This window comes from Mya arenaria, chromosome 1 (genome assembly GCF_026914265.1).
Source record: "Mya arenaria isolate MELC-2E11 chromosome 1, ASM2691426v1".
NCBI lineage: Eukaryota > Metazoa > Mollusca > Bivalvia > Myida > Myidae > Mya > Mya arenaria.
Window position 1 is genome coordinate 11,250,484 of NC_069122.1, and position 25,475 is coordinate 11,275,958.

A 25,475-nucleotide genomic window follows, 5' to 3' on the forward strand; every position below is an offset into this window, starting at 1 on the left:
TATTGTTTGGATTGGAATTATTTGCCCTTTCTCACATTTTTTAACTTGTCTGTTTTTCATGAAAAAAATGAGGTATTGTCAAAAGCATTGATGTCGTTGTCATTGTCATTGGTGTAGTTGGTTTGAAAAACTTTTAGTGTCAGCCTGAACTAAAAAACTGTTTCAGGTAGGCAAATGAAACTTGCTACACAAAGTCATGTTGCCATTATACTAAGACAATATATGCACAAATTTTTTTAATGGCATAAGCGTGCGCCAACATATAATACTATTGACCAATATAAGTTCAGATAATGGTTCATGGTAAAGTGTACTCTTACCTTTTTAGTCAAAGGGTACTCCCCTGACATTCAGCTTTAAAGGGTACACAGAAATCTTAAGGGGTATTTTCTCTGTATTGGCAATATAAAAGGGTATTTTTTTTTTTCGTAATTTAAACACTGATTTAGCAAATATCATTTCAGATATTCTGACCAATGATTACATTGCATTTGCATTCCATGTCCAGACACATTTCAATCTATGGTCAGGCCCTTCACAGAGAACTATCTACCAGTGATAAATTTTTTGGACAACTTTTCACCAGCCTGATGTTAGTGTTTCCTTTCTGCTCTATCAACAACTAAACAGATAAGATGGCCAATTATGTCTCTCACTTTATTGGGAGAAGTTCTTCTTTATTTGTTCCGTGAGACATAATTTTGAATACTGCAACAGTCGGTCGCTGTTCTCTACACAAACATCCTATTGCTCCATAAACATGATGAGATGCCATTTCGTTTTTAATGGGAAAGTTGTATTGATGAACCAAAACATGTAGATTGCGCTTGATTTGAAAAACCTTGATTTGCATTTTTCGTTATGCAAACACGTACATTATATGAGCTCTGATACCCTTATGTATATTTTAAGGTACACGCCATCATTCTATGTTGATAATGGAGTGAAACATTTTTCATTCTTGCTGAAAGTTGTGTTAGGATTGAAGCAAGGTGTTTGGTGGACGTGTAATTATTGAAGCTACATGTTCAGTTGACCATTTTATTGATTTGAACAGCATGGGATACATACATATGGAGATTCTGTTGGGGATCTTAATCACTGATAAGCTAAGTTGTGGATTTTTGACTCCACCTATCATCTTTATGATGGGCACTTGGGTCACAAGTAAAATCAGTATTTTATATTTAGAACTGTTAACATGACTGATCATCAAATTTAGTTGATTTTAAAAAAGTTTACAGAATGGGGAAAACTGTTCTTATTTAGTGGCAGCTAATGTTTTCTAAAAGACATGCGACTGGTGTATCTTAAAGGACATTTACGGTATTGTCAAGCGAAGTCGGTATTTTATATTTAGAACTCTATACATGACTGCTCATATAATTTAGTGGATTTGAACAAATGTTTGCTGAATGGGGAAATTGATAATCATTCTTAATAAGTGGCAGCTGTAGTAGGGTTCTCAAAAAAACATGCACCAGGTGTGGCTAATAGGACATTAACGGTATTCTTGAAATATAGTTACATGAACCATATTTCCATTGATTTGTTGTTTTTTTTCTGCTGCATTGCACCAATTTGAGACTTCGAAATTGAACTGTTTTCCCTCCCATAAGGCATCATGTTTCACAGATCTTGAAATAAATAACGCTAATAAATATAACAAAAATGTCTGCAACATTATTTAATGCGTTTTAGACATGGGAATGAAGTTTTTGTACAACACCCTAGCTAACTTATAATGAAAGCATATTGAAATAAATTGTAACGCTTATAAAATAAATTGTAACGCTTATAAATAAAAACATCTTCACCATTAAAGCTGCACTCTCACAGATATACCATTTTTACAACTTTTTTTGTCGTGGAAAGAGCAATTTTATGCGTAAATATCTGCAAAACAATGATTATAAGATTGCTGACAAAAAATCAGATGGTAGATTTTCATATTTCCGTTCGAAAATTAAAACTAACGGTTTAAGAAAAATGCATAAATCATCAATTTTGGACCTTAGATTTAAAAATATGTGATTTAATTTTTTGTCAGCAGTCTTATATAACTGGTTTCCATGGATTAATTTTTCGCAAAAATAGGGTTGTTCCAAGACAAAAATAAATTATTAGTTGTCAAAACGTTCAATCTGTGAGAGTGCGGCTTTAATATAAAATATTGAGAAAGTTTTACGTTCATCAGATGAAGGAAATCACTATCAAAAGCATATTAAAATCTTTTCCACTTAAAGAATAAAAACGTCTCTGACAAAAATTTTAAATGTTGGAAATATTTCATTTCATTTCAGACTGCGAAGCTGCCTTTCCAGTTCCCGTTTTATGGACACACAGTGACAAATATTACCATAGCAACCGGAGGTAAGCTCTTAGAAAAGATGATTGTAGTTATATTAAAAAATTTAAAGCTGCACTCTTGCAGATTGACATTTTGTCTTTGGTAAGATGGTCTGTATGCTTTGTTTTTAAAGAAGAGAAAAATGTGCTCATGCACTTTTACCAAAAATTAAAAATAAGAAACTTAACATTGTTGATGAATCATTTCCCGTTAATGAAAGGCAATCATTATTAGTCCTTGAGGCTTATTCATTAAGAATTTCAACTTTCACAGGTGTTTAAAGGTCTGCCCACTGCCACTCATCCGATACATATCTTAATCATTAAGATTTTAATTCATGTCATCTATTACATCGGTTATAAGCTATGTTCTTTAAATAACAAACTGAAATCTGGATAAATCAACTATGTCGGCCTCAAACATTTGTATGATGAGTGATGAGTGAAAAACAGCATATCTTTGAGACTGGCCTAATTTCTTGTATCATTTTACTTGGATATATTTGTCTTTACAATTTAAAAAAAAATCATAAAAACACAAAATTGTTAAAACCATTTTAATGTACTCATTACCTTGTAGAAAAAGGAATAATTATGCATATTGTGTGCATAATAAATTATCAATTTAAATACTGTAGATCATTTCAAATTTGTGCGGTCCATTTTTCGCAATGTGTGGATTTTTTGCCAATTTTGCGAGGTATAGTTTAAAGAAAGTTTTAAAGTTTGTTTATTTTACAAATGTGAAGAAAATTATATAAAATATAAATATATATAAATATAATAATATAAATATCCTGGAGTGCCAGGAGAAAACCCATTTGTCAAATTGATGCTTGACCTGATGCACAAACCAAACTCATGTACGCCAAGGCCTGTAATCCAAACCCGGGACCCAAGTGCGTTATATAACCCCTGCGCTAACCACCAGTTAACCTTGCAACATTTGAAATTTGCAACACCATCAATTTATTACTGGAAATTTGATGCAATTTTGTTAGGTTTTGAATTCAGGTCATGATCGATAGGTTTCGTGAAGAAATGTACACTGAAGTGCGGCTTGTGTACTTTAACATATCTACAGTCATTGGTTCATGATGTTCAAAAAGACAAAAAAAAACGAAATGCTGCGTAAACAATAAAAACAGTTTGATAAATGATATTTAATTACAGCAATTCGTGAACTAAGCCCTAAGACAGATTAACACAATAAAGATATAGTAGGCGTTATTATGAAATAACAGTCTTTCACCTTGAATTAAGAGTGACAAATTAGTGATAAAGGCATATTTCATACAATTATTATGATTTTGAAGAACAAAAAGCCTGATTTAAGAGTTATTGATTGAATAAGAATTTTAAGAATGTTAAGTATGGCGCTTTAATTCTCTTTGTTTTAAAATTGCTGTGCATGATCAATTTTATTGGTTTGGTTTATGATAAATTCTGCGAATCGGCATCAAGTATGATTAAATTTGATCAATGAAGTACCGTAAATGACTGGTTATAAAACGAATGTGGGAAAAATCTGTGAAAAACTCGAGGAAAATACTTTTAATCTATGTTTTGGGTTAATTAGGATGCATTGAAAAAAATGGTAATGTTGTTTGCCACCAATGGCCTCCATGTTTGTTGACAGTGATGAAATTATTTTTTGTTCGTGAAAATGGCGATGGTTAATTTAAACCATGCAATACTACATACAAAGCAAAATGTTCTTTCTGATGGTGTTTTGTAAACGATAACCTAATTGCATTCCCATTTTGACAAATTCAATGTTGCACATTTTTTACAATGTATATTTAGGAAAGGACGGTTTTCTGACCTGGGGCTGTTTTTTATTCGGTTGTTTTTACAAAAATAAATATAAATATTTTTCAATTTCAAACAGTAATTAGATTCATCAAAATTTCGTCATCCAATGAGAACTCAACTAGAAGGAAAGTTAAAATGAAATGAAGAGTTTCAGTCGTGCCACTTGGGTCTGCATGAACTTAGACTTCGATTCTGTTTTTTATCCTCACTTCAGGCCTCTGCGCCCGTGGTCTCAACCTCTGAGCCTCAGTGTGCCATTAAGTTTCATTCTCAGTCTCTGGTCCCATGATTATGAACAACTCTGAGTCTTAAGACTAAAAGACCCAGATCACCAATCACTATAATTCTATTTCAAAGAATCATTTTTATACCATTCATTTTTTCAAAAATAAAATTAAATAGTTGTATCTTTTTTTCAACTATATATATATATATAGTCATGAAAATCAGCAAATTTCATTCTCAATACTAAACTTATAGGAAAGTTACAATGAAATGAAGATTTTCAGTTTTGCCACTTGAGTCTCAACTCAGACTTGAGACTGGTTGTATTCATGTGCCCCGAGCTTCACAATGAAACAATGTTTAACTTGCTGTTCAGCAGCTTTCAATTGTCCATTTTACATTCATTTTATGAAGTAAATGGTTCTTGTTTATCAATTGAAACGCGGTGACATGAAACGTGAGACACGATTTCCTTGTAAACAAATAGCTTTAAATTTGGTATAAGATAATGTGCTGTTGAAATGCCACTATATATATAAATGTTTTTGAAAAAATCTAAATTTATGATACTATTCACTAACTAGCTATAAATTTCAGTGTCAAAGTAGCTAAAAATTGACACAAATATAAACAGGATTTTTTTTTGTTTTTAAGTGCTTTGTTAATTTAAATTTTTCACGGATATGTTGTTGTTTTTTAAGAAAAAAATGAGCTATAAGTATCAAGCTCTTGATGTTGTTGTTGCCTGAGTTGTTGCAGCTGTGTGGTCAGTGTGCTAAAACTGCCATAACTCAAATAATAATCAAATGAAACTTGGTACACTTGTTGCCCGATACAATACACACATGAATAACAAGACGTATAACTCTGTCTTTAATAATTATTGAGTTATTGTTCCTCTTTTGACTGAGAAAATAACAGAAGAGCTTTTGCATTTGCTGTGTGGCGCTCTTGTGTATATTTGGAAGTCAATAATGCCATTGTTTCAGAAACTGCGCTTATAATCTAATTTGGTACATACAAATTGTGTTATAAGATATTTCTTGGGAGTTGAGGTGTCACATTCAGTTTTTTGTTTTGAAAATAAAATAAAAATTAAATAAAATGAAAACTGCATGGCTGCAGGAGTCATACACAATTTCTGAAGATAATTGAAATTATGGCCATAAAAGTTGCAAGCAGGCATTGCAGTTATATTAATGCTATTCAAGGTTGAAAAAAGCGTGATCAGAACTTTTTTAAGTGTCATTACATAGTATTAAATGACAAGAAAATAGCATCTAATTAGAAGTGGAAGCAAATTTACCACACAATCTGCAATAAAACGGAAATAAAATGGTGAACTTCTGTCCTCGTCAGTCTCAAGAATGTCCGTAAACGAAAAGACGTATTTCAAGACGTATCCATTTTCAGGTTTTATTGTTGTGTAAACTGTATTCTGCACATCTTGAGCCTATTGGAAGTGCTTTGAGTGTCTTGGTTAATTGGCAGACAAACTTATTTGTTACATATGAGCCACATCACACGATTTTGGGCCTTCCATGATCAGACGTTAATATTACAGATGAAATAATCATACCAAATTAATGAATTGAAAAATGCAGTTTTAATTTCTTTCAAACTTTTTACTTGAATAGAATTGTGACAGTGGCATAATTTTCTTGACAATTCATGACATTTACTTGACTTGTGTTACTATAGCAACCATGGCTTTCGCCCGGACATATTTCAACTTCATGTACATATAAGTGTCTGTTGAAATAAAATGCTGAAAGAAATCCTTAAACTTATCTTTTTCTTTCTACCATAAAGAGTCCACCCAAGGATAAAAATAAGATTATAAGCTAATTAAAAAGACTGAGATATTAATTATGTCTGTCCTTTTATTTATGTACTTTTGTAATGAAAGCATGGTTGTGACATCATATTTTGTATCCAAAATGGGCAATGCATGGTCTTACATGTAAACATATATCTTAAGCAATTTTAGAGATATCCTCATGAACTTTTCTGTATTGCTTTCTGTAATGTGATATAATTGAAAAACCCAATAAAACAATTCAAGCTTTAAGGCCATAAATTGTTGTCTGGTTAGCTCACATGCTTCTCACCGTGGAAACCCATGTTCAATTTGAATCCCAGACTGGGCACAAATATATGAGTTTGGTTAGTGATCACTTATATGGCTGGACAAGTAGGTTTTCTCAGGTACTTCAGTTTCCCCCACAGCCCAATTGTAACCACACTCTTGCGTAACATCGTGCCAACAAGAATGTCAAAGTATAAGTATAATTTATCATCAATTTCTTCACATTTGTTGAAAAATATATAATGATTAAACCAAGGCCATATATCTTGCGATGCGGCCCTGATATTATGAAGTCACATTCGCTAGAGACCCTCTTGTTTTGCTGAACGCGTGATCTGGAAAAGATCATCCTGCAAGACACTGAGAAACATGTTTTATTATATGCAAAACTTTAAGCGGATGCTTCCTAAAACTGTCAATTTCAATTTTCAATGTATGCAGATATTTATTGGAGTGTTTACAAGAAGGTTATTAGGAAAATAATGTAACTTAAAGCCAACCTTTCTGCATAAATAGGAAAAAGACACATTTGACGCTTTCTTTATATGTTTCATGGAACATTTATATTGCCCCTGCATGTGTTCCAGAGTGATTTTAACGTTTCTTCTCACCATCCCTAACAGATACTGCCCACTATTTCATGCATTATAGGACATCCATACTGGGGACTCATGTTGTCCATACCCTTATGGAATATGAAAAGTGCTGACCATTTGGTTGTCCATCGTTAAACCTGGCTCAACGATCTCCAGCCATGGTTTAAACCATTGCTGCATGGAGTTCATTGAGCTTCAGGTCTTACCATGGGCTATCATTGTAAATCAACCATGGTCAACCATGTGGTCAACCATGGTCAGTCATGATAAACAATGAAAATCAAGGCTGATCATGATTAACCTATGCATGGCTGCATGGAGTTCATTGAGCTTCAAGTCTTACCATGGGCTATCATTGTAAATCAACCATGGTCAACCATTTGGTCGACCATGGTCAGTCATGATTAACAATGAAAATCAAGGCTGACCATGGTTAACCTGTGCATGGCTGCATGGAGATCGTTGAGCTTCAAGTCTTACCATGGGCTATCATTGTAAATTACCCATGATCAACCATGTGGTCAACCATGGTCAGTCATGATAAACAATGAAAATCAAGGCTGACCATGGTTAACCTGTGCATGGCTGCATGGAGATCGTTGAGCTTCAAGTCTTACCATGGGCTATCATTGTAAATCACCCATGATCAACCATGGTCAACCATGTGGTCAACCATGGTCAGTCATGATAAACAATGAAAATCAAGGCTGACCATGATTAACCTGTGCATGGCTGCATGGAGATTGTTGAGCTTCAAGTCTTACCATGGGCTATCATTGTAAATCAACCATGGTCAACCATGTGGTCAACCATGGTTAGTCATGATAAACAATGAAAATCAAGGCTGACCATGGTTAACCTGTGCATGGCTGCATGGAGATCGTTGAGCTTCAAGTCTTACCATGGGCTATCATTGTAAATCAACCATGGTCAACCATGTGGTCAACCATGGTCAGTCATGATAAACAATGAAAATCAAGGCTGATCATGGTTAACCTATGCATGGCTGCATGGAGATCATTGAGGTTCAAGTCTTACCATGGGCTATTATTGTAAATCACCCATGATCAACCATGTGGTCAACCATGGTCAGTCATGATAAACAATAAAAATCACGGCTGACCATTATTAACCTGTGCATGGCTGCATGGAGATCATTGAGGTTCAAGTCTTACCATGGGCTATTATTGTAAATCACCCATGATCAACCATGGTCAACCATGTGGTCAACCATGGTCAGTCATGATAAAAAATGAAAATCACGGTTGACCATGATTAACCTGTGCATGGCTGCATGGAGATCGTTGAGCTTCAAGTCTTACCATGGGCTATCATTGTTAATCACCCATGATCAACCATTTGGTCAACCATGGTCAGTCATGATAAACTATGAAAATCAAGGCTGATCATGGTTAACCTATGCATGGCTGCATGGAGTTCATTGAGCTTCAAGTCTTACCATGGGCTATCATTGTAAATCACCCATGATCAACCATGTGGTCAACCATGGTCAGTCATGATAAACAATGAAAATCAAGGCTGGTCATGGTTTACCTGTGCATGGCTGCATGGAGATCGTTGAGCTTCAAGTCTTACCATGGGCTATCATTGTAAATCAACCATGGTCAACCATGGTCAGTCATGATAAACAATGAAAATCAAGGCTGATCATGGTCAACCTGTGCATGGCTGCATGGAGATCGTTGAGCTTCAAGTCTTACCATGGGCTATCATTGTAAATCAACCATGGTCAACCATGTGGTCAACCATGGTCAGTCATGATAAACAATGAAAATCAAGGCTGATCATGGTCAACCTGTGCATGGCTGCATGGAGTTCATTGAGCTTCAAGTCTGTAACCATGGTCAGTCATGGTAAACAATGAAAATCAAGGCTGAGACCATGGTTGACCTTAATTGTTGACTATTAATAATGTAGCCATGGTTGACAATGGTTGAACCCTGTTTGTGGTCGTAATTGACTCTGGTCAAACAATCTTTTTAAATGCAGCTGACTTTGCAGCCATAACAATGTGAGTTGTATGTACCGCTCGTTGGCATGGCAATTCAGTTGTCTCATTTACTAGTTAGCTCTTAAATTTGTTCTCTAAGAATTCCTGCTCAATATAAGCATTGTAATTCGATCAGACAAGCAAAAAGTAAGGAACAACTTGTAAGTGAATTCCTCATTCCAAGGATAAGTCTCAGACAGTCATGCAAAACAAGTTATAGTGCAAGCAATCATCTTAAATGGGAAATGTTTATATTAAGGATTCCAACCCACAAATAATCTAACTTTCTCATAGCCCTATAACCTTAAAGGAGCTAGACACCAGATGATACAATTGCAAGATTAAAAAGAAAATTGTCAAAAACTTACATAAAATTGACATCGTTGTGTACAATTCATTTGAATCTTACTTCCTTACTTAAAATCCAAGTATTTAGTTTAAAAATAGCGCCGGTATATTTATCTGTACTTATAAATAGATATGATTTAAACTGGGAAACCGCTAATTGCGCTATTTTTAACGGGGAAACACAGATGAGACAGCAACATGATTGTTGTGTTTATTAGTATTTTAACCATGTAAAGTGAGGTATCATTGGCATCTTACTCGCCTTGACAATTTGTAGGCTTGTTTTGAGGAAGTACTGTATTTGCCAGTTTTGGGACACTGGTGTCTTAAGCCCCTTTAATGCTGAATGTTGGTGTGTGGGGAACCCTTTGAATTTTGGTATCATTTGAAACATATTTGCTTGCTGATTTCTACTACCTGAAGTAAATGACCATAAGAATATTGTACATACAGTTATTTCAATTAAATTTGTAAATTTTCTTTCATTTCAGCTGAAATTAGACTTAAAATCCCTTATCTTGTTATCTTTGAAGCCGAAAAAATTTGCTTGATATATTTTCTTTATTATCAATTGTTTTTTGCATTTTCTTTTCGTCACAATTGAACAGTTTCAAATGGGACCAAATATATGAGGTCACCAGGCATATGAAATTCACATAATTTTGTATAATGGATCACTTTAACTTAAAATAATTGAAACCTTAAAGTAACAATCACAACACAACATATAAGGCCAAGAAAGCATGCTCAGTCTATTTTAACACATTATTTTCTGCACATGAAACTTTTTTAAATTAGCCTACTACTAATGCACCAGTCAATTGTAACCACGCCCCCCCCCCACCAGGTCCGGGGAGTAGCGGGGACTTTGGCTTTCGGTCCAGTCAACCCCGGCTAAAATCTCTCCATCCTGCGGGGACGAACAGATGGTAAAATCCCCGCCAAATGCCCCCGCACCCCAGGGACCCTAGGTAAGGCCTATTCCCCGCTATATTTAAAGCGAAGACAAAACCACCGCATTCACCCGGCACTGTGGGGCCACCTGAAAGGTAAAAACACGGCCCATTTCCCCGGCTATCCCCGGTATACCCCCCGAACCTGGAGGGGCCGTGGTTACAATTGTCTGGTGCATAAAGCTTACTGAAATAATGCTATCAAGGAGCTACCATCCAAATCATTGCTGTTTGTCTGATACCAAAACAGGCAGTCCATTATAGAGGCGGTCTTCAGGATTTAAATTTAAAGTGCTTTAGGGATGAATGATAGAATAATATTATACAAGAACTGTGATTCCCCTATATATCAATACTGTCACCGCGAGTGTTCCATATGGTATACATCAGTTTATAGCTGATATAATATTATCACACTTCCCTTAAAGCTGCACTCTTACAGATTGTCAGTTATGACATTTAAAAAAAAATTGACTCAGATTTGGCTGATTTGAGCCTCCAATGCATTCAATTTAGTGGTATTAGATAATTCACAACAGAACAAATCTCAAATGTTTGGTTAAGCTGCCAAAAAGTTCATTTTTCAACTAATGTGCAAATTGCGATCTGATCTTTTGTCAGCAGTCTTATATCATTGGTTTCCAGACATTAACACCATAATTGGCTCATTCAAAGACAAAAAAATAAAATAAGTTGTCAAAGCGATAAGTCTGTGAGAGTGCAGCTTTAACCCTTTCCCTCATGTCAAATCAGCCATATTAGGCCTGCCACTGCATGGCTTATCAGCACATTGATAACCAGTAGCCAATAGATAATAAGCCCCTATAAGTACCCCTACTGCATTATTTTTAAGGAGATTATTGGAGAATATTGAAAAATTGCCCCCTATGCATTTCAAACTTATTTTTCTAGTATTTCTTTTGGTTTAATCAATTATAGTTCAATATAAAGTTTGTAGGTAAATGAATTTCCAATCCAGTGGTATAATTTTTATTCTGTTGTCTAAATTATTTGGTTGAATATTTATAGAGAAACACAACTCCAGTGAAAAATTGAAGATGTTTCAATTGATTTCATATTATACTATATACAGTATATTTCAATTGACACCTATGCATAACAACTTTAATATTTTGTAGTATTTCTTTTCACAATCTGTGAGGGTGCAGTTTTCTTCACAGTCTTCCACGTGAAAGCATGTTGTGCGATCTATATGAATGATACAATATACAGTGCTAAACATTCTAAAGAATGACATTTTCATTTAAGAAGACATTTATAGTCTGATGCCGGAACGCTTTAATTTCTTAGGATGCAAAAATAATCAGTAAGGATTACGGAGATCAGCGTTTATTCCGTGAGTATTGCGCAAAAAATCCCCAGGGTGGCTGAGACGATGTCGTGTATTCATTACGAAATGACAGCTATCTCCCAGTGACTGACCTCGATCTTCGCTGTTTTTCTGAGATTTCTAATAAAATTGATGGTGTCTCTTTTAAAAGAAGCCATTTTTATGCAAATTCTTTTTACAGTTTTTGAATAGTGCAGTGACAGTTACAAATTAATTTCTGTTCATGCATGCTGGTTTTTGTAGATAAAAAAAGTCGATGTATTTTTGAAGCATTGGCATCAAAGTGCAATATATTTCTTGGCTATAGCTAAAACAACAAAGAATTTAGATGGCACCGAGTGAAAATACAGTATATGCATTTTGGTGTAAAAACTTTGTTTTACTCTCTTGAATATGCTATGTACTTGTATGCAAGTGTACTAGTTGGCAACGTTACATATGTACTTGTATGCAAGTGTACTAGTTGGCAAGGTTACATATGTACTTGTATGCAAGTGTACTAGTTGGCAAGGTTACATATGTACTTGTGGGCAAGTGTACTAGTTGGCAAGGTTACAAATGTACTTGTATGCACGTGTACTAGTTGGCAAGGTTACATATGTACTTGTGGGCAAGTGTACTAGTTGGCAAGGTTACAAATGTACTTGTATGCAAGTGTACTAGTTGGCAAGGTTAAATATGTACTTGTATGCAAGTGTACTAGTTGGCAAGGTTACATATGGACTTGTATGCAAGTACCGTATTTTCTCGACTATAAGACGGGGAAATTGGGTCCCGATTTTTACCCCCAAAGTAGGGGACCCGTCTTATAAGCGAGTCGATAAAATATTAAAACAAGATTCAAGTCAAAATCAGTTAAATTTTACATAGGGTATTCGTCTATCCAGTTTATCGTCTGCTGATATAAGTATGGGGCAATTAAGTAAACAACAACACAAAATCTCTTCACCGCGCGTGCTCTGACGTCACACAGTGTACCGTTATATCTGCATTTTTTCTCATGGTGCGTGTCAGTATAATTAGTTTGACAGATATATCAAATCAATAAATTGGAATCTTAATATGATGTACCTAACTGTCAATTTGATTAAGCAAACAAATGACAATGCGAATATGAATCCTTTATGTTCGTCGCCAATCAAGGAACAATATTGCCTAAAGCATTATTGCTAAACAAACACCTAATCATGCCTCGGCTTTTCGCAGTTATGTTATTGAAGCCATTTATTTTGCCGAAGAACTTCATTGGTGTCTTCAATAAAAAAAATAAACTAAAACAAACATGTTGTTATTGATTAATTATTACAATTTCGATAAGTAATGACCTGTCCTGCAAACTTATGTACTCATTTTTAACCTACCTCCAAATAGAGAGCTCACAGTTGACCGCCATTTTCTTTGAGTAAAACAAAAACAGTTACCGCGAAAGTCGATAATTGTCCGTTGAGCTTGAACATTTTTACACATTAGGAAGAATTTTAGCATTTTAGATTTGCTTAAAAATTGACCCCGTCTTATAAGCGAGTCGAAACAAAAAGCACCAGATTTCATGGGCAAAGTTAGGGGGCCGTCTTATAAGCGAATCGCCTTATAGTCGAGAAAATACGGTATACTAGTTGGCAAGGTTAGAAATGTACTTGTATGCAAGTGTTCTAGTTGGCAAGGTTACATATGTACTTGTATGCAAGTGTACTAGTTGGCAAGGTTACATATGTACTTGTATGCAAGTGTACTAGTTGGCAAGGTTAAATATGTACTTGTGGGCAAGTGTACTAGTTGGCAAGGTTACATATGTACTTGTATGTAAGTGTACTAGTTGGCAAGGTTACATATGTACTTTTATGCAAGTGTACTAGTTGGCAAGGGTACAAATGTATTTGTATGCAAGTGTACTAGTTGGCAAGGTTAAATATGTACTTGTATGCAAGTGTACTACATGGCAAGGTTACATATGTACTTGTGGGCACGTGTACTAGTTGGCAAGGTTACATATGGACTTGTGGGCAAGTGTACGAGTGGGCAAGGTTACATATGTTCTTGTGGGCAAGTGTACTAGTTGGCAAGGTTACATATTATGTACTTGTGGGCAAGTGTACGAGCAGGCAAGCGTACATATGTACTTGTGGTTAAGTGTACTAGTTGGCAAGGTTACATATGTACTTGTGGGCATTTGGACTAGTTGGCAAGTCTACAAGTGGGCAAGTGTACATGTGGGCAAGTGTACATATGTTCGTGTGGTCAAGTGTACTAGTTGGCAAGTGTACCAGTGTACAAATGTAATTGTGGACAAGTAAACAAGTGTAAAAATGTACTATTTGGTAAGTGTACAAGTGTACTATTGAACAAGTGTACAAATGTACTATTTGGCATGTGTATAAATGTACTTTTGGGCAAGTGTAGAAGTTTACAAAGTACTGTTGGGCAAGTGTACAAGTGTATAAAGTACTATTGGGCAAGTGTACTAGTGTACAAAGTACTATTGGGCAATTGAACATCTGTTCAAACGTACTATTGGGCAAGTGTAGAAGTGTACAAAGTACTATTGGGCAAGTGTACAAGTGTACACATAATTATTGGACAAGTGTACAAATCTATTATTTGGCAATTAAGTATACATGTGTAAAAATGTGCTATTGGGCAAGTTTATAAAGTACTATTGGGCAAGTGTACAAGTGTACAAATTTACTATTTGGCATGTGTACAACTATACAATTGGGCAAGTGTGATATTGGGCAAGTGAACAAATGAACTACTGGGCAAGTGAACAAGTGTACAAATGTACTAAAGGGCAAGTGTACAAATGTACTATTTGGCAAGTGTACAAATGTATTATTGGGCAATTGTACAATTGCACTATTTGGCAAGTGTACAAGTGTACAAATGTACTATTGGGCAATTGTACAATTGCACTATTTCGCAAGTGTACAAGTGTACAAATGTATTATTGGGCAATTGTACAATTGCACTATTTGGCAAGTGTACAAGTGTACAAATGTATTATTGGGCAATTGTACAATTGAACTATTTCGCAAGTGTACAAGTGTACAAATGTATTATTGGGCAGTTGTACAATTGCACTATTTGGCCAGTGTACAAGTGTACAAATGTATTATATGGCAATTGTACAATTGTACTATTTGGCAGGTGTACAAGTGTACAAATGTATTATTGGGCAATTGTACAAATGTACTATTTGGCAAGTGTACAAATCTATTATTGGGCAAGTGTACTAGTAGGCAAGACTGTACCCACATACTTGTGGACATTAAAGTGTACTAGGTGGCAAGTGTTCTTATGCACAAATGTAATTGTGGATAAATTAACAAGTGTAAAAATGTACTATTAGGTAAGTGTGCAAGTTGACAAGTGTAACAATGTACAAGTGTACTTTTGCGCAAGTGTAGTAGGGGTAGTGTACACATCTGCTAGTGAGCAAGTGAACTACTGGAAAGTGTAGAAGTGTATAAATGTACAAGTATATGGCAAGTGTACTAGTGTAATGTACTAGTTTGAAAGAGTACTAGTGTATATGGCAAGTGTACTAGTGTAATGTACTAGTTTGAAAGAGTACTAGTGTATATGGCAAGTGTACTAGTGTAATGTACTAGTTTGAAAGAGTACTAGTGTATATGGCAAGTGTACTAGTGTAATGTACTAGTTTGAAAGAGTACTAGTGTATATGGCAAGTGTACTAGTGTAATGTACTAGTTTGAAAGAGTACTTGTGTATATGGCAAGTGTACTAGTGTAATGTACTAGTTTGAAAGAGTACTAGTGTATATGGCAAGTGTATTAATTTTATGTACAAGTGTACACAAAGTAATGTACTTGTCACACTATGGAAAGTGTACAAATGTTCAACTGAACTAATGTACAAGGTACTAGAGTGAACACAATTTGTACATATCTTGTTGTATCTCAGTGTAAGTGATATTTATATATAGGTGGTGGTTGTCGAAAAAACCTCTTATAATACACAATCATGATATGTGACTTTATTTCTAGGTTTTATATACATGAGTCCATTCATCCACAAGTTTTTGACAGCCACCCAGTACATAGCGCCGTTGATGGCAAACTTCGACACAAAAACTGGCGGCAAAAACTCAACAGTGGTATTTAAACATGTTGGTAAGTGCTCGCATATTTAATATATTATTAATTTACGTATATTTAAATGAATGTTCTGTTTCTATTGTAGGATTTCTGTACATGAGCCCATTTCTGCATCAATGGCTAACAGCGACTCAGTACATTGCGCCGTTAATGGCAAATTTTGATCTGAGTGTCGGAAATAATTCTGAGATATTGATAAAGCCGTTTGGTGAGTCAGAACACATCGTACCTGTAGTGTAATCCACTCCCCACTCACTGTTTTATATTTGTGTATTTTATTTTTTTCTCTCACCTTTTATGGATTTTATACCCTGTATTGTTCTCTATTTACGCTCTTTTAGTTCTGCTGTTGTTCAAAGAACAAATAATGTTTAGATATTGTCATACAAATCAAGGTCTCATGGTCCATATTCACTTTTTAAGACTAAAGACTCAGAAAATTTCAATTCTAATTATTGTTGTAAAAACAATTATAAATGAGCAAAGATGGTAAAATTGTATAGCACATGTAATCAATATTCTGTTCTTCAATCAGACACCCATTGTTGTCCAAATTAGTCATATTATAGATATTTTGAAAGATTTAAGAATTCAGTTTTCTGAGAGTGAGTCTGAAATTTAAGTGAATGCGGACCAAGTTCAAGATGAATATAAATGCATATGAAAAAAACAGTAGTTACGTTCCTGTTGCACTTAGACTTCAGTTTGAATTATATAGCCATTAAATTTCGGCAATATTTCAAATAACGAAGCAAAATTTATTTGAATGATTCAGCTACAATTGGGGTATTTAATCCTGTTTGCAGTGTACTTTTATATATAATTGAGAATTAACAGGTGGTTCATTATGTTCAATACAGCAACCAAACTACAATATAATTATATAATTTAGCATCTCAAGTATCATTCAATACACTGAGATGTCTGCTTTAAAGTTTTTACATCTTCTATTTTATATTTAAATTTATAATGTTCTGCGGGCAATTATTAAAGCTCATTTTTTATATAAGAGAGCATAAATATTGCAATGTTTTGATTAAATGTTAAATAAAGTCTACCATATTATTGTTATTATTATGATTCAGTATTAAAAACAATTGTTCTGTAGATTTTTTTAAAGGGTTTGTTTTAAAATAAAATTGGAGGTAATGTCATACCCTTCAGCTGTTGTGTTCATCATCATTATTATTCCTGCACACATAGTTTGACTAAAACTAAACAAAATATATTCTCATGAAACGTAGTATGTTACCCGAGTGTCAATACCCATTTGTTTCACAAAGGCTCATTACCTTGGTTTTAATAATTGTTAAATCATGCCCCTTGAACTGACTATGAAAAGCTGTCAAGTGTTGGCATCCCCTGGCTATAAGATTTAATCATTGTTGAATTATTTCCCTTTGATTGACTGAGAAAAGTGGGCAAGCATTGGCACCCCCTTGCTATAAGATTTAATCATTGTTGAATTATTATGTCTCCCCCTCTCTGGGGGAGACATATTGTTTTTGCCCTGTCCGTCAGTCCGGTAGTCCGTCAGTCCGTCAGTCCGTCCGTACGTCACACTTCGTTTCCGATCGATAACTGGAAAACCGCATGACCTAGGATCACCAAACTTGGTAGGGAGGTTGGTCGTGATGTGTAGAGGATCCCTATTGTTTTTGGGGTCACTAGGTCAAAGGTCAAGGTCGCGGCGACCCCCAATATAAAAAACATTTCTGCTCAAAATCTTGAGAACGGTTTGACCTAGGTTCACCAAACTTGGTAGGGAGGTTGGTCATGAGGTGTAGAAGATCCCTATTGTTTTTGGGGTCACTAGGTCAAAGGTCAAGGTCGCGGCGACCCCCAATGTAAAAAACATTTCCGCTCAATATCTTGAGAATGGTTTGACCTAGGTTCACCAAACTTGGTAGGGAGGTTGATCATGAGGTTTAGAAAACTCCTATATTTTGGGGGGTCACAAGGTCAAAGGTCAACGTCGCTGTGACCTCTTATGTAAAAAAATATTTCCGTGCAATATCAGGAGAATGCTTTGATCTAGGTTCACCAAACTTTGAAGTGAGGTTGGTCATGATGTCTAGATGATCCCAATTGTTTTGGGGGTAACAAGGTCAATAGTCAAGGTCGTGGTGACCTTCCATGTAAAAATCATTTGCGTGTAATATCTTTATGTCTCCCCCATTCATGGGGAGACATATTGTTTTTGCCCTGTCCGTCAGTCAGTCCATCAGTCTGTCAGTCAGTCAGTCAGTACGTCACACTTCGTTTCCGCCCAATAACTATAGAACTCTTAGACCCAGGAACTTCATACTTGGTATGCTAGTTGGTCATGACTAGTAGATGACCCCTAATGAATTTGGGGTCACTAGGTCAAAGATCAGGGTCAACGTGACCTTGAGGTGAAGAAACGGTTTCCACTCAATAACTAAAGATCCTTTGGGTCCAGGAACTTCATACTTGGTATGCTAGTTGTTCATGACTATTAGATGACTCCTATTGATTTTGAGATCAAAAGGTCAAAGGTCAAGGTTACCTTCAGGTAAAAAATGTTATGTTGGCAGTGACCTTAAGCTTAAAAATGGTTTCTGCTCAATAACTAAAGAAAGCTTGTACCCAGGAACTTCATAGTTGTTCATGACTAGTAGATGACTCCTATTGATTTTGAGATCAGTAGGTCAATGGTCAAGGTCACCGTGACCTTGAGGTGAAGAAACTGTTTCCGCTCAATAACTAGAGAACGCTTGCAACCAGGAATTTCATACTTGGTATGCTAGTTGGTCATGACTAGAAGATGACCCATATTGATTTTGAGATCACTAGGTCAAAGGTCAAGGTTGCCATGACCTTGAAGTGAAGAAAAAGTTTCCGCTCAATAACTAAAGATCCTTTGGTTTCAGGAACTTCATACTTGGTAAGCTAGTTGTTCATGACTAGAAGATGACCCCTATTGATTTTCAGATCAAAAGGTCAAAGGTCAAGGTTACCTTCAGGTAAAAAATGATACGTTGGCGGTGACCTTAAGCTTAAAAATGGTTTCTGCTCAATAACTTAAGAACGCTTGTACCCAGGAACTTCATTCTTGGTACGCTAGTCGGTCATGACTAGTAGATGACCCCTATTGATTTTGAGATCAGTAGGTCAAAGGTCAAGGTTGCCATGACCTTGAGTTGAAGAAATGGTTACCGCTCAGTAACTAAAGAACACTTGCACCCAAGAACTTAATACTTGGTATGCAAGTTGGTTATGTAGATGATCCCTATTGATGTTGTGATCAGTAGGTAAAAGGTCATGGTCACGATGACTGTGAGCTGAAAAATGGTTTCCGATCAATAATTGAATAACGCTTGCGCCCAGGAACTTCATACAATGCAAACTTCGTTTACATTTTCCATGATTAATCAACAACACTTTCTTCTCTTCACTATTTAATATAATCGAATAAACCAAACTTCACTGTTGGTTTGTCTCCAGTCCAAAGTTACAAATTTCATGTCCATCATTTATTTTTTCTCAGCTACGACCACACAATAGGGGAGACAAGCGCTTTTTCAAAAAAGCAATCTCTAGTTTCCCTTTGATTGACTGAGAAAAGTGGGCAAGCATTGGCACCCCCTTGCTATAAGATTTAATCATTGTTGAATTATTTCCCTTTGATTGACTGAGAAAAGTGGGCAAGCATTGGCACCCCCTTGCTATAAGATTTAATCATTGTTGAATTATTCCCCTTTAATTGACTGAGAAAAGTGGGCAAGCATTGGCACCCCTTTGCTATAAGATTTAATCATTGTTGAATTATTACCCTTTAATTGACTGAGAAAAGTGGGCAAGCATTGGCATCCCCTTGCTATAAGATTTAATCATTGTTGAATTATTCCCCTTTAATTGGCTGAGAAAAGTGGGCAAGCATTGGCATCCCCTTGCTATTGGGTTTAATCATTGTTGAATTATTCCCCTTTAATTGGCTGAGAAAAGTGGACAAGAATTGGCATCCCCTTGCTATTGGGTTTAATCATTGTTGAATTATTCCCCTTTAATTGACTGAGAAAAGTGGGCAAGCATTGGAATCTTGGAATCAATCATTGTTAAGTTATGCCCCTTGAATGAACTAAGAAAAAGGACTAACATTTGGATCCTCTTGCCTTTGGATTATATTATTATTAAGTTATTCCCCTTTAATTGACTGAGTAAAGTAGGCAAGCGTTGGCTTTCCCTTGCCTTTGGATTTAATTATTGTTCATTTATTCCCCTTTAATTGACTCAGAAAAGTGGGCAAACATTGGCATTCGATCACTTGCCTTTGAAGCCAATCATTTTTGAGTTATGCCCCTTGAATCAACTGAGAAAAATGGGTGGGCAATTGCATCCTCTTGCGTTTGATTTTATTCATTGTTGAGTGATACCCTTTTAACTGACTGAGAAAAGTAAACATCTTGGCATCTACTTGTGGTGTTTTTGTTATCATATAGATTTATGAAAAAAGAATAATCTAAGAACGTTAAAATGAGTACATAATGAACCACTGTTTTTGAAATTTCATAATAACCCTAAAAAAGTATTAATACTTCTGCTTTAATTAATACTTAATATTATAAACAGAAATACTAGCAAATTACTTGTCAGGTGTTTTCCTGAAATATACACAAACAGAAAGAAAAAAATGGACAATACAAGTTCTGATTTTAGCTCATCTGAACTTTGTCAAATAATTATAAAAGGCTTGATGTCATTGTTGTAGGCAGAACCTTTGCCATTATTCAGTTATTCCCATTCTTGGTCTTTAAATAACTGATGTTGTTTACTCCATGACATACTTGTATTAGTTAGATATTTTGCTTTTAATATTGGAGTGCCAATATCAATGAAATTTACTGTGTATTTTTCTAAATCAATTTTCTTTCAAGGTCAATCTTTGAATAACATATTTATTAAATATACTTTTTTCTTCTTATGAATATTATATTTATAAGTCTTTATTTTTTATGTTATTGCTGATTTTGTAGACAGAGCTTATGAATATCCATAGTTCAGTTTTATAGATTTATATGTATTCCTTTAAAGCATAACCAGTTTATCTATAGATATTATAATTTTTATGCCAAATGTGACAGGACATCTGTCTAATGAGTGGGATTTTTCTCCATTTTCAAGGAAATCGATTGAAAAAGGGATTCCTTATGTTAAAACATTGGCAAATAAAATATATCAGAGGCGTAGCTAGGCCAATATCCATGTTTTGCACAAAACAGAGTTCAAGATCAATTACCCCCCTTGGGGGTCTCAAGTTTCCTTAACCAGTATTTAATTTTCAGCAAAAAATATTTACTTGTCTTCTTTTGCAGTTGTTAAAATTCATGTGCGTAATTTGGTATAGTGCTACTGATGCCCTTGGCTTTCAAGTTTTATTTGATCTTTGGCAAAATTTAGTTGTCTCCCTTTGCAGTTGATAAAACACATGTGCATAATTTGGTTTTCTGAGCAATGCCCCCTTTAAATACAATTTATAATTAACATAAAATTTCAATTTGAATTGTAGTGTTTTACAGTGTTGTAACTATTTCAGTGTGTATACTCTTCATTGACTGGTACCATTTCTTTTCTAACCTTTTCATCCTTGCTAGCAATTGCTTAATCACCTGATAATCCTTTGCTTTGAATAAGATATGATAGTGGTCTAGTTGTTTAGCTGTCTGCCTCTCACCCAAGGGGTTGCAGTTTGATCCCCACCAGGGGAACTCTCTGGACACCTGGGTACTGGTTTCTTCCTCGGAAACAGACTTTTAAGAGTGATTCTATAAGCTAGAGGCTTTCATCACTATAAAGCTAAAAGAAATTAGTATAATCTAAATAGTTTGTAATTCTAGAAAACTATATAAAAAAAATAAAATAAAAATAATTGTTTTTTTATTCTTCAAGTTTGGATGTTATAAGATTATTCTTGTAAAAAAAGTACAATATACACTATAATTTTGTCATGAAATAGTTTATTTACAAGTATATTTAATTTGTTAACTATTCTCTTGTTCTCAATTGTTATTTAATCATAAACATTGTTTTGCAGCCTAGGTTTGAATTGAAGTCTTTGTAATTTCTGAGTGATTTTTTGATTTTGCAGATTCGTGTTCAATTTGAAATGCATTCCAATGAGTCTGGCCTAGTAAATTATCATGCTTTATCTTATCCATACATTGCTGTTACCAAACTAGAAACTGCGGCAACCAATTAATTGTATGAAACTGGTTAATTTTTGGGTTTGGTTAAAGTTCGTTGAAATGTTCATTGATTGGTCAATATAAATCCAATAATTACTGTTGATCGACCAATCAAATTGCTTATTTTATTCAAACTATCCAAAAGATAATTGTTACTAATCACCTGGACCCCATTTCAACAAAATATTTTAGGCCTTAACCATAGGCTGCTTGAGAGTGCTCAGGTTCAACTGTAAAGTTACGGGCAGAATATATTCGATAAATGTCCTTACGATTTATTTTATTGAAATGTAGGTTACACCCAAAGCAGAGTTATGCATAGAAAGTTATGATCTTAAGCCTTACGATCTTAATCAAAGGGGCCATGCATGGTGCCTTATGCAATAAGCAACTTAGATTGAACTTAAATTTAATATTAGAATCTGAGTGTTTTGATTGGCCTGTATATTTAGCTGACCAATAGGCTGAATGGAATCACTGAGTCGTGTCTAAGGATAAGATCAATATTGAATAATGGCCTAGGATAATAATCCAGTTTTATATGATTGGCTACAGTTCTGTAAAATTTATTAAGATAAAGTTTTGCAAGATAAGTCCGAGTACTGGGAGTCCGAGTGAATACGCAAATAAGCACAGAGTGCTGGATGCTTAAGGAGTACTCAAGTAGGTACTGAGTACTCACTTAATTTTGTTTGTGTACTCAAGTGGCTACTGAGTACTGCTTAAAACTCACAAGAGTACATTTTCTGAGTACAGTAATTTTGTACATGTTTTAAAATTGTACAAATAAATGAGGACAATATTGGCTCATAATTAGATATATGATTTTTTTTACTAGAATTTCAGTATCATGACGTAACCAAAAAAAATCATTGTCAGACATTTGACACTGAAATATCTTTCATAGATATATTAAAAAATTGAAATATCGCATATCATAATTAAAGTAACTTAACGTTGAATTTCATGATATTTTACATAAGTGTAAAAGTACTCAGAGAGTACTCATAAGTTATGCCGGTTGAACTTAGTACTCAAGTAAGTATGAGTCTTTGTACTCGCAAATTAAGGCAAATACCAAGTCCTATCAAGTACTTGAAAATTGGTTCTGACTTATCAAATCCCTGAAGTTTTGAGATTTAAGACGTGTGTTTGTGGGTCTTTCCTTATGGTATTTATTATTGCTAGTATGATTCTTTTGTTCTTGCGATCAACACTCGGTTATATCTCCATGTTTAATCAATTTGTCCATCCTTGCCCTCACTTGTATATTCAACCCCGTCCATCCGTCTGTCTATTGATCCATCCACCTAATTTCTTCCACCCATCATTCAAATTCCGGATTTAAGTCAGAGATTAGACACATACTTTATTTTTGAGAAAGGTTTTACAAATTATTGGCAACAAAAATGTTTCATAATCAAACTTGAAAAAGCACGGCAATCTCATATTAAAAAAAACAACAATATTTCTAAGTAGAGATAAATAAATTATATCTATTTCGAAAAATTATGAAATTTTTACCGCACGCTCGCTTATAGAGGAACTCGTTATGTTTGTTTATTCAATTATTTTAAAAATGCTAATTTAAATAAAACAAAACAACATGACATAAAGCTTCTGTTAATTATTCAACTGTAAAATACTTGTTTCATATGTAATTCCTTTTCAATTTATCAGAAAGAAACGATAATTTTTGAGCTTTTGCAATTTTCCTTATTAATTATTCATAACGATTAACATTTTTGGTAAAGAAAAAACAAAAAACTTGAGATTGATGACTTTGCATGAACAGTATTACAATTTAAGTGCATTTTTTTTTGAGTATTTAAACAAGATATTAATGGCGACTGTTTTCTTTCAGGTGCATTATGTAGATTATGATTGCAGCGACATTTTATGGGGAATGACACGTTTTGTACTCATTATGATAAGTTTTCCCTGATATGTGTTTAAAATATTGTTTGTATATAAAATAAGGTAACCAGATACAAAATTAGAGTTGAGTTTTGTTACTAATTTGTTAAAAAGCAGGTGAACTGGCAAGCCAATGACATAGCAGCTGATAAGCCTTCTCGATATGAGCCTGTGCTATCATGTTAAATGATTCCACTACGATTTCATGTTAAAGTATTTACCTGTGTATGTTGTTAACTGATTAGCCAGTGCTATCATGTTAACGAATAATTTGCTCGTTTTATCATGTTAACTGATCGGGTTATGCTTTCATGTTATCTTCAAATGTCTGTACTGTCATGTTAACCAATTAACCCGTGCTGTCATGATTTTGAGCCTGTGTTATCAAGCTTACTGATAAACCGATGTTATATTTCAGATCAAAAGTTTGTGGTTGAATGGAGAGATGTCCATCTACAGGACCAGAATGGTAAGGCTGAGAATGGTAAGACTGTGAATGGTAAGACTGTGAATGGAAAAGCTGAGAATTGTAAGACTGAGAATGGTAAGACTGTGAATGGTAAGACTGAGAATGGTAAGACTGTGAATGGTAAGACTGAGAATGGTAAGACTGAGAATGGTAAGACTGAGAATGGTAAGACTGTGAATGGTAAGACTGTGAATGGTAAGACTGAGAATGGTAAGACTGTGAATGGTAAGACTGTGAATGGTAAGACTGAGAATGGTGAGACTGTGAATGGTGAGACTGAGAATGGTGAGACTGAGAATGGTGAGACTGTGAATGGTGAGACTGTGAATGGTAAGACTGAGAATGGTAAGACTGTGAATGGTAAGACTGTGAATGGTAAGACTGTGAATGGTAAGACTGAGAATGGTAAGACTGAGAATGGTGAGGCTGAGAATGGTGAGACTGAGAATGGTAAGACTGAGAATGGTGAGACTGAGAATGGTAAGACTGTGAATGGTAAGACTGAGAATGGTAAGACTGTGAATGGTAAGACTGAGAATGGTAAGACTGTGAATGGTAAGACTGTGAATGGAAAAGCTGAGAATTGTAAAACTGAGAATGGTAAGACTGTGAATGGTAAGACTGTGAATGGTAAGACTGTGAATGGTAAGACTGAGAATGGTAAGACTGTGAATGGTAAGACTGAGAATGGTAAGACTGAGAATGGTAAGACTGTGAATGGTAAGACTGTGAATGGTAAGACTGAGAATGGTAAGACTGTGAATGGAAATGGTAAGACTGTGAATGGTAAGACTGTGAATGGTAAGACTGAGAATTGTAAGACTGAGAATGGCAAGACTGAGAATGGTAAGGCTGAGAATGGTGAGGCTGAGAATAGTAAGGCTGAGAATGGTGAGGCTGAGAATGGTGAGACTGAGAATGGTGAGACTGAGCATGTGAGACTGAGAATGGTAAGGCTGAGAATGGTGAGGCTGAGAACAGTAAGGCTGAGAATGGCAAGACTGAGAATGGTGAGACTGAGAATGGTGAGG

General features: G+C 35.0%; 1 protein-coding gene across 9 annotated transcripts in view; it reads left to right on the forward strand.

Annotated features, from left to right (window-relative positions):
• LOC128204055 (plexin domain-containing protein 2-like) overlaps positions 1 to 25,475 on the forward strand; it is an 86,146-nt gene that overhangs the window by 38,751 nt on the left and 21,920 nt on the right. For 7 of the 9 annotated variants that reach the window (XM_052905573.1, XM_052905425.1, XM_052905717.1 and 4 more), the window contains exons 4-6: positions 2,304 to 2,373; positions 15,742 to 15,867; positions 24,394 to 24,444. In XM_052905573.1, the coding sequence (XP_052761533.1) occupies positions 2,304 to 2,373; positions 15,742 to 15,867; positions 24,394 to 24,444 (247 nt within the window). Of the gene's footprint in view, positions 1 to 2,303; positions 2,374 to 15,741; positions 15,868 to 15,937; positions 16,061 to 24,393; positions 24,445 to 25,475 lie in introns of all 9 variants that reach the window. The other 2 variants (XM_052905642.1, XM_052905501.1) reach the window with 1 other exon arrangement.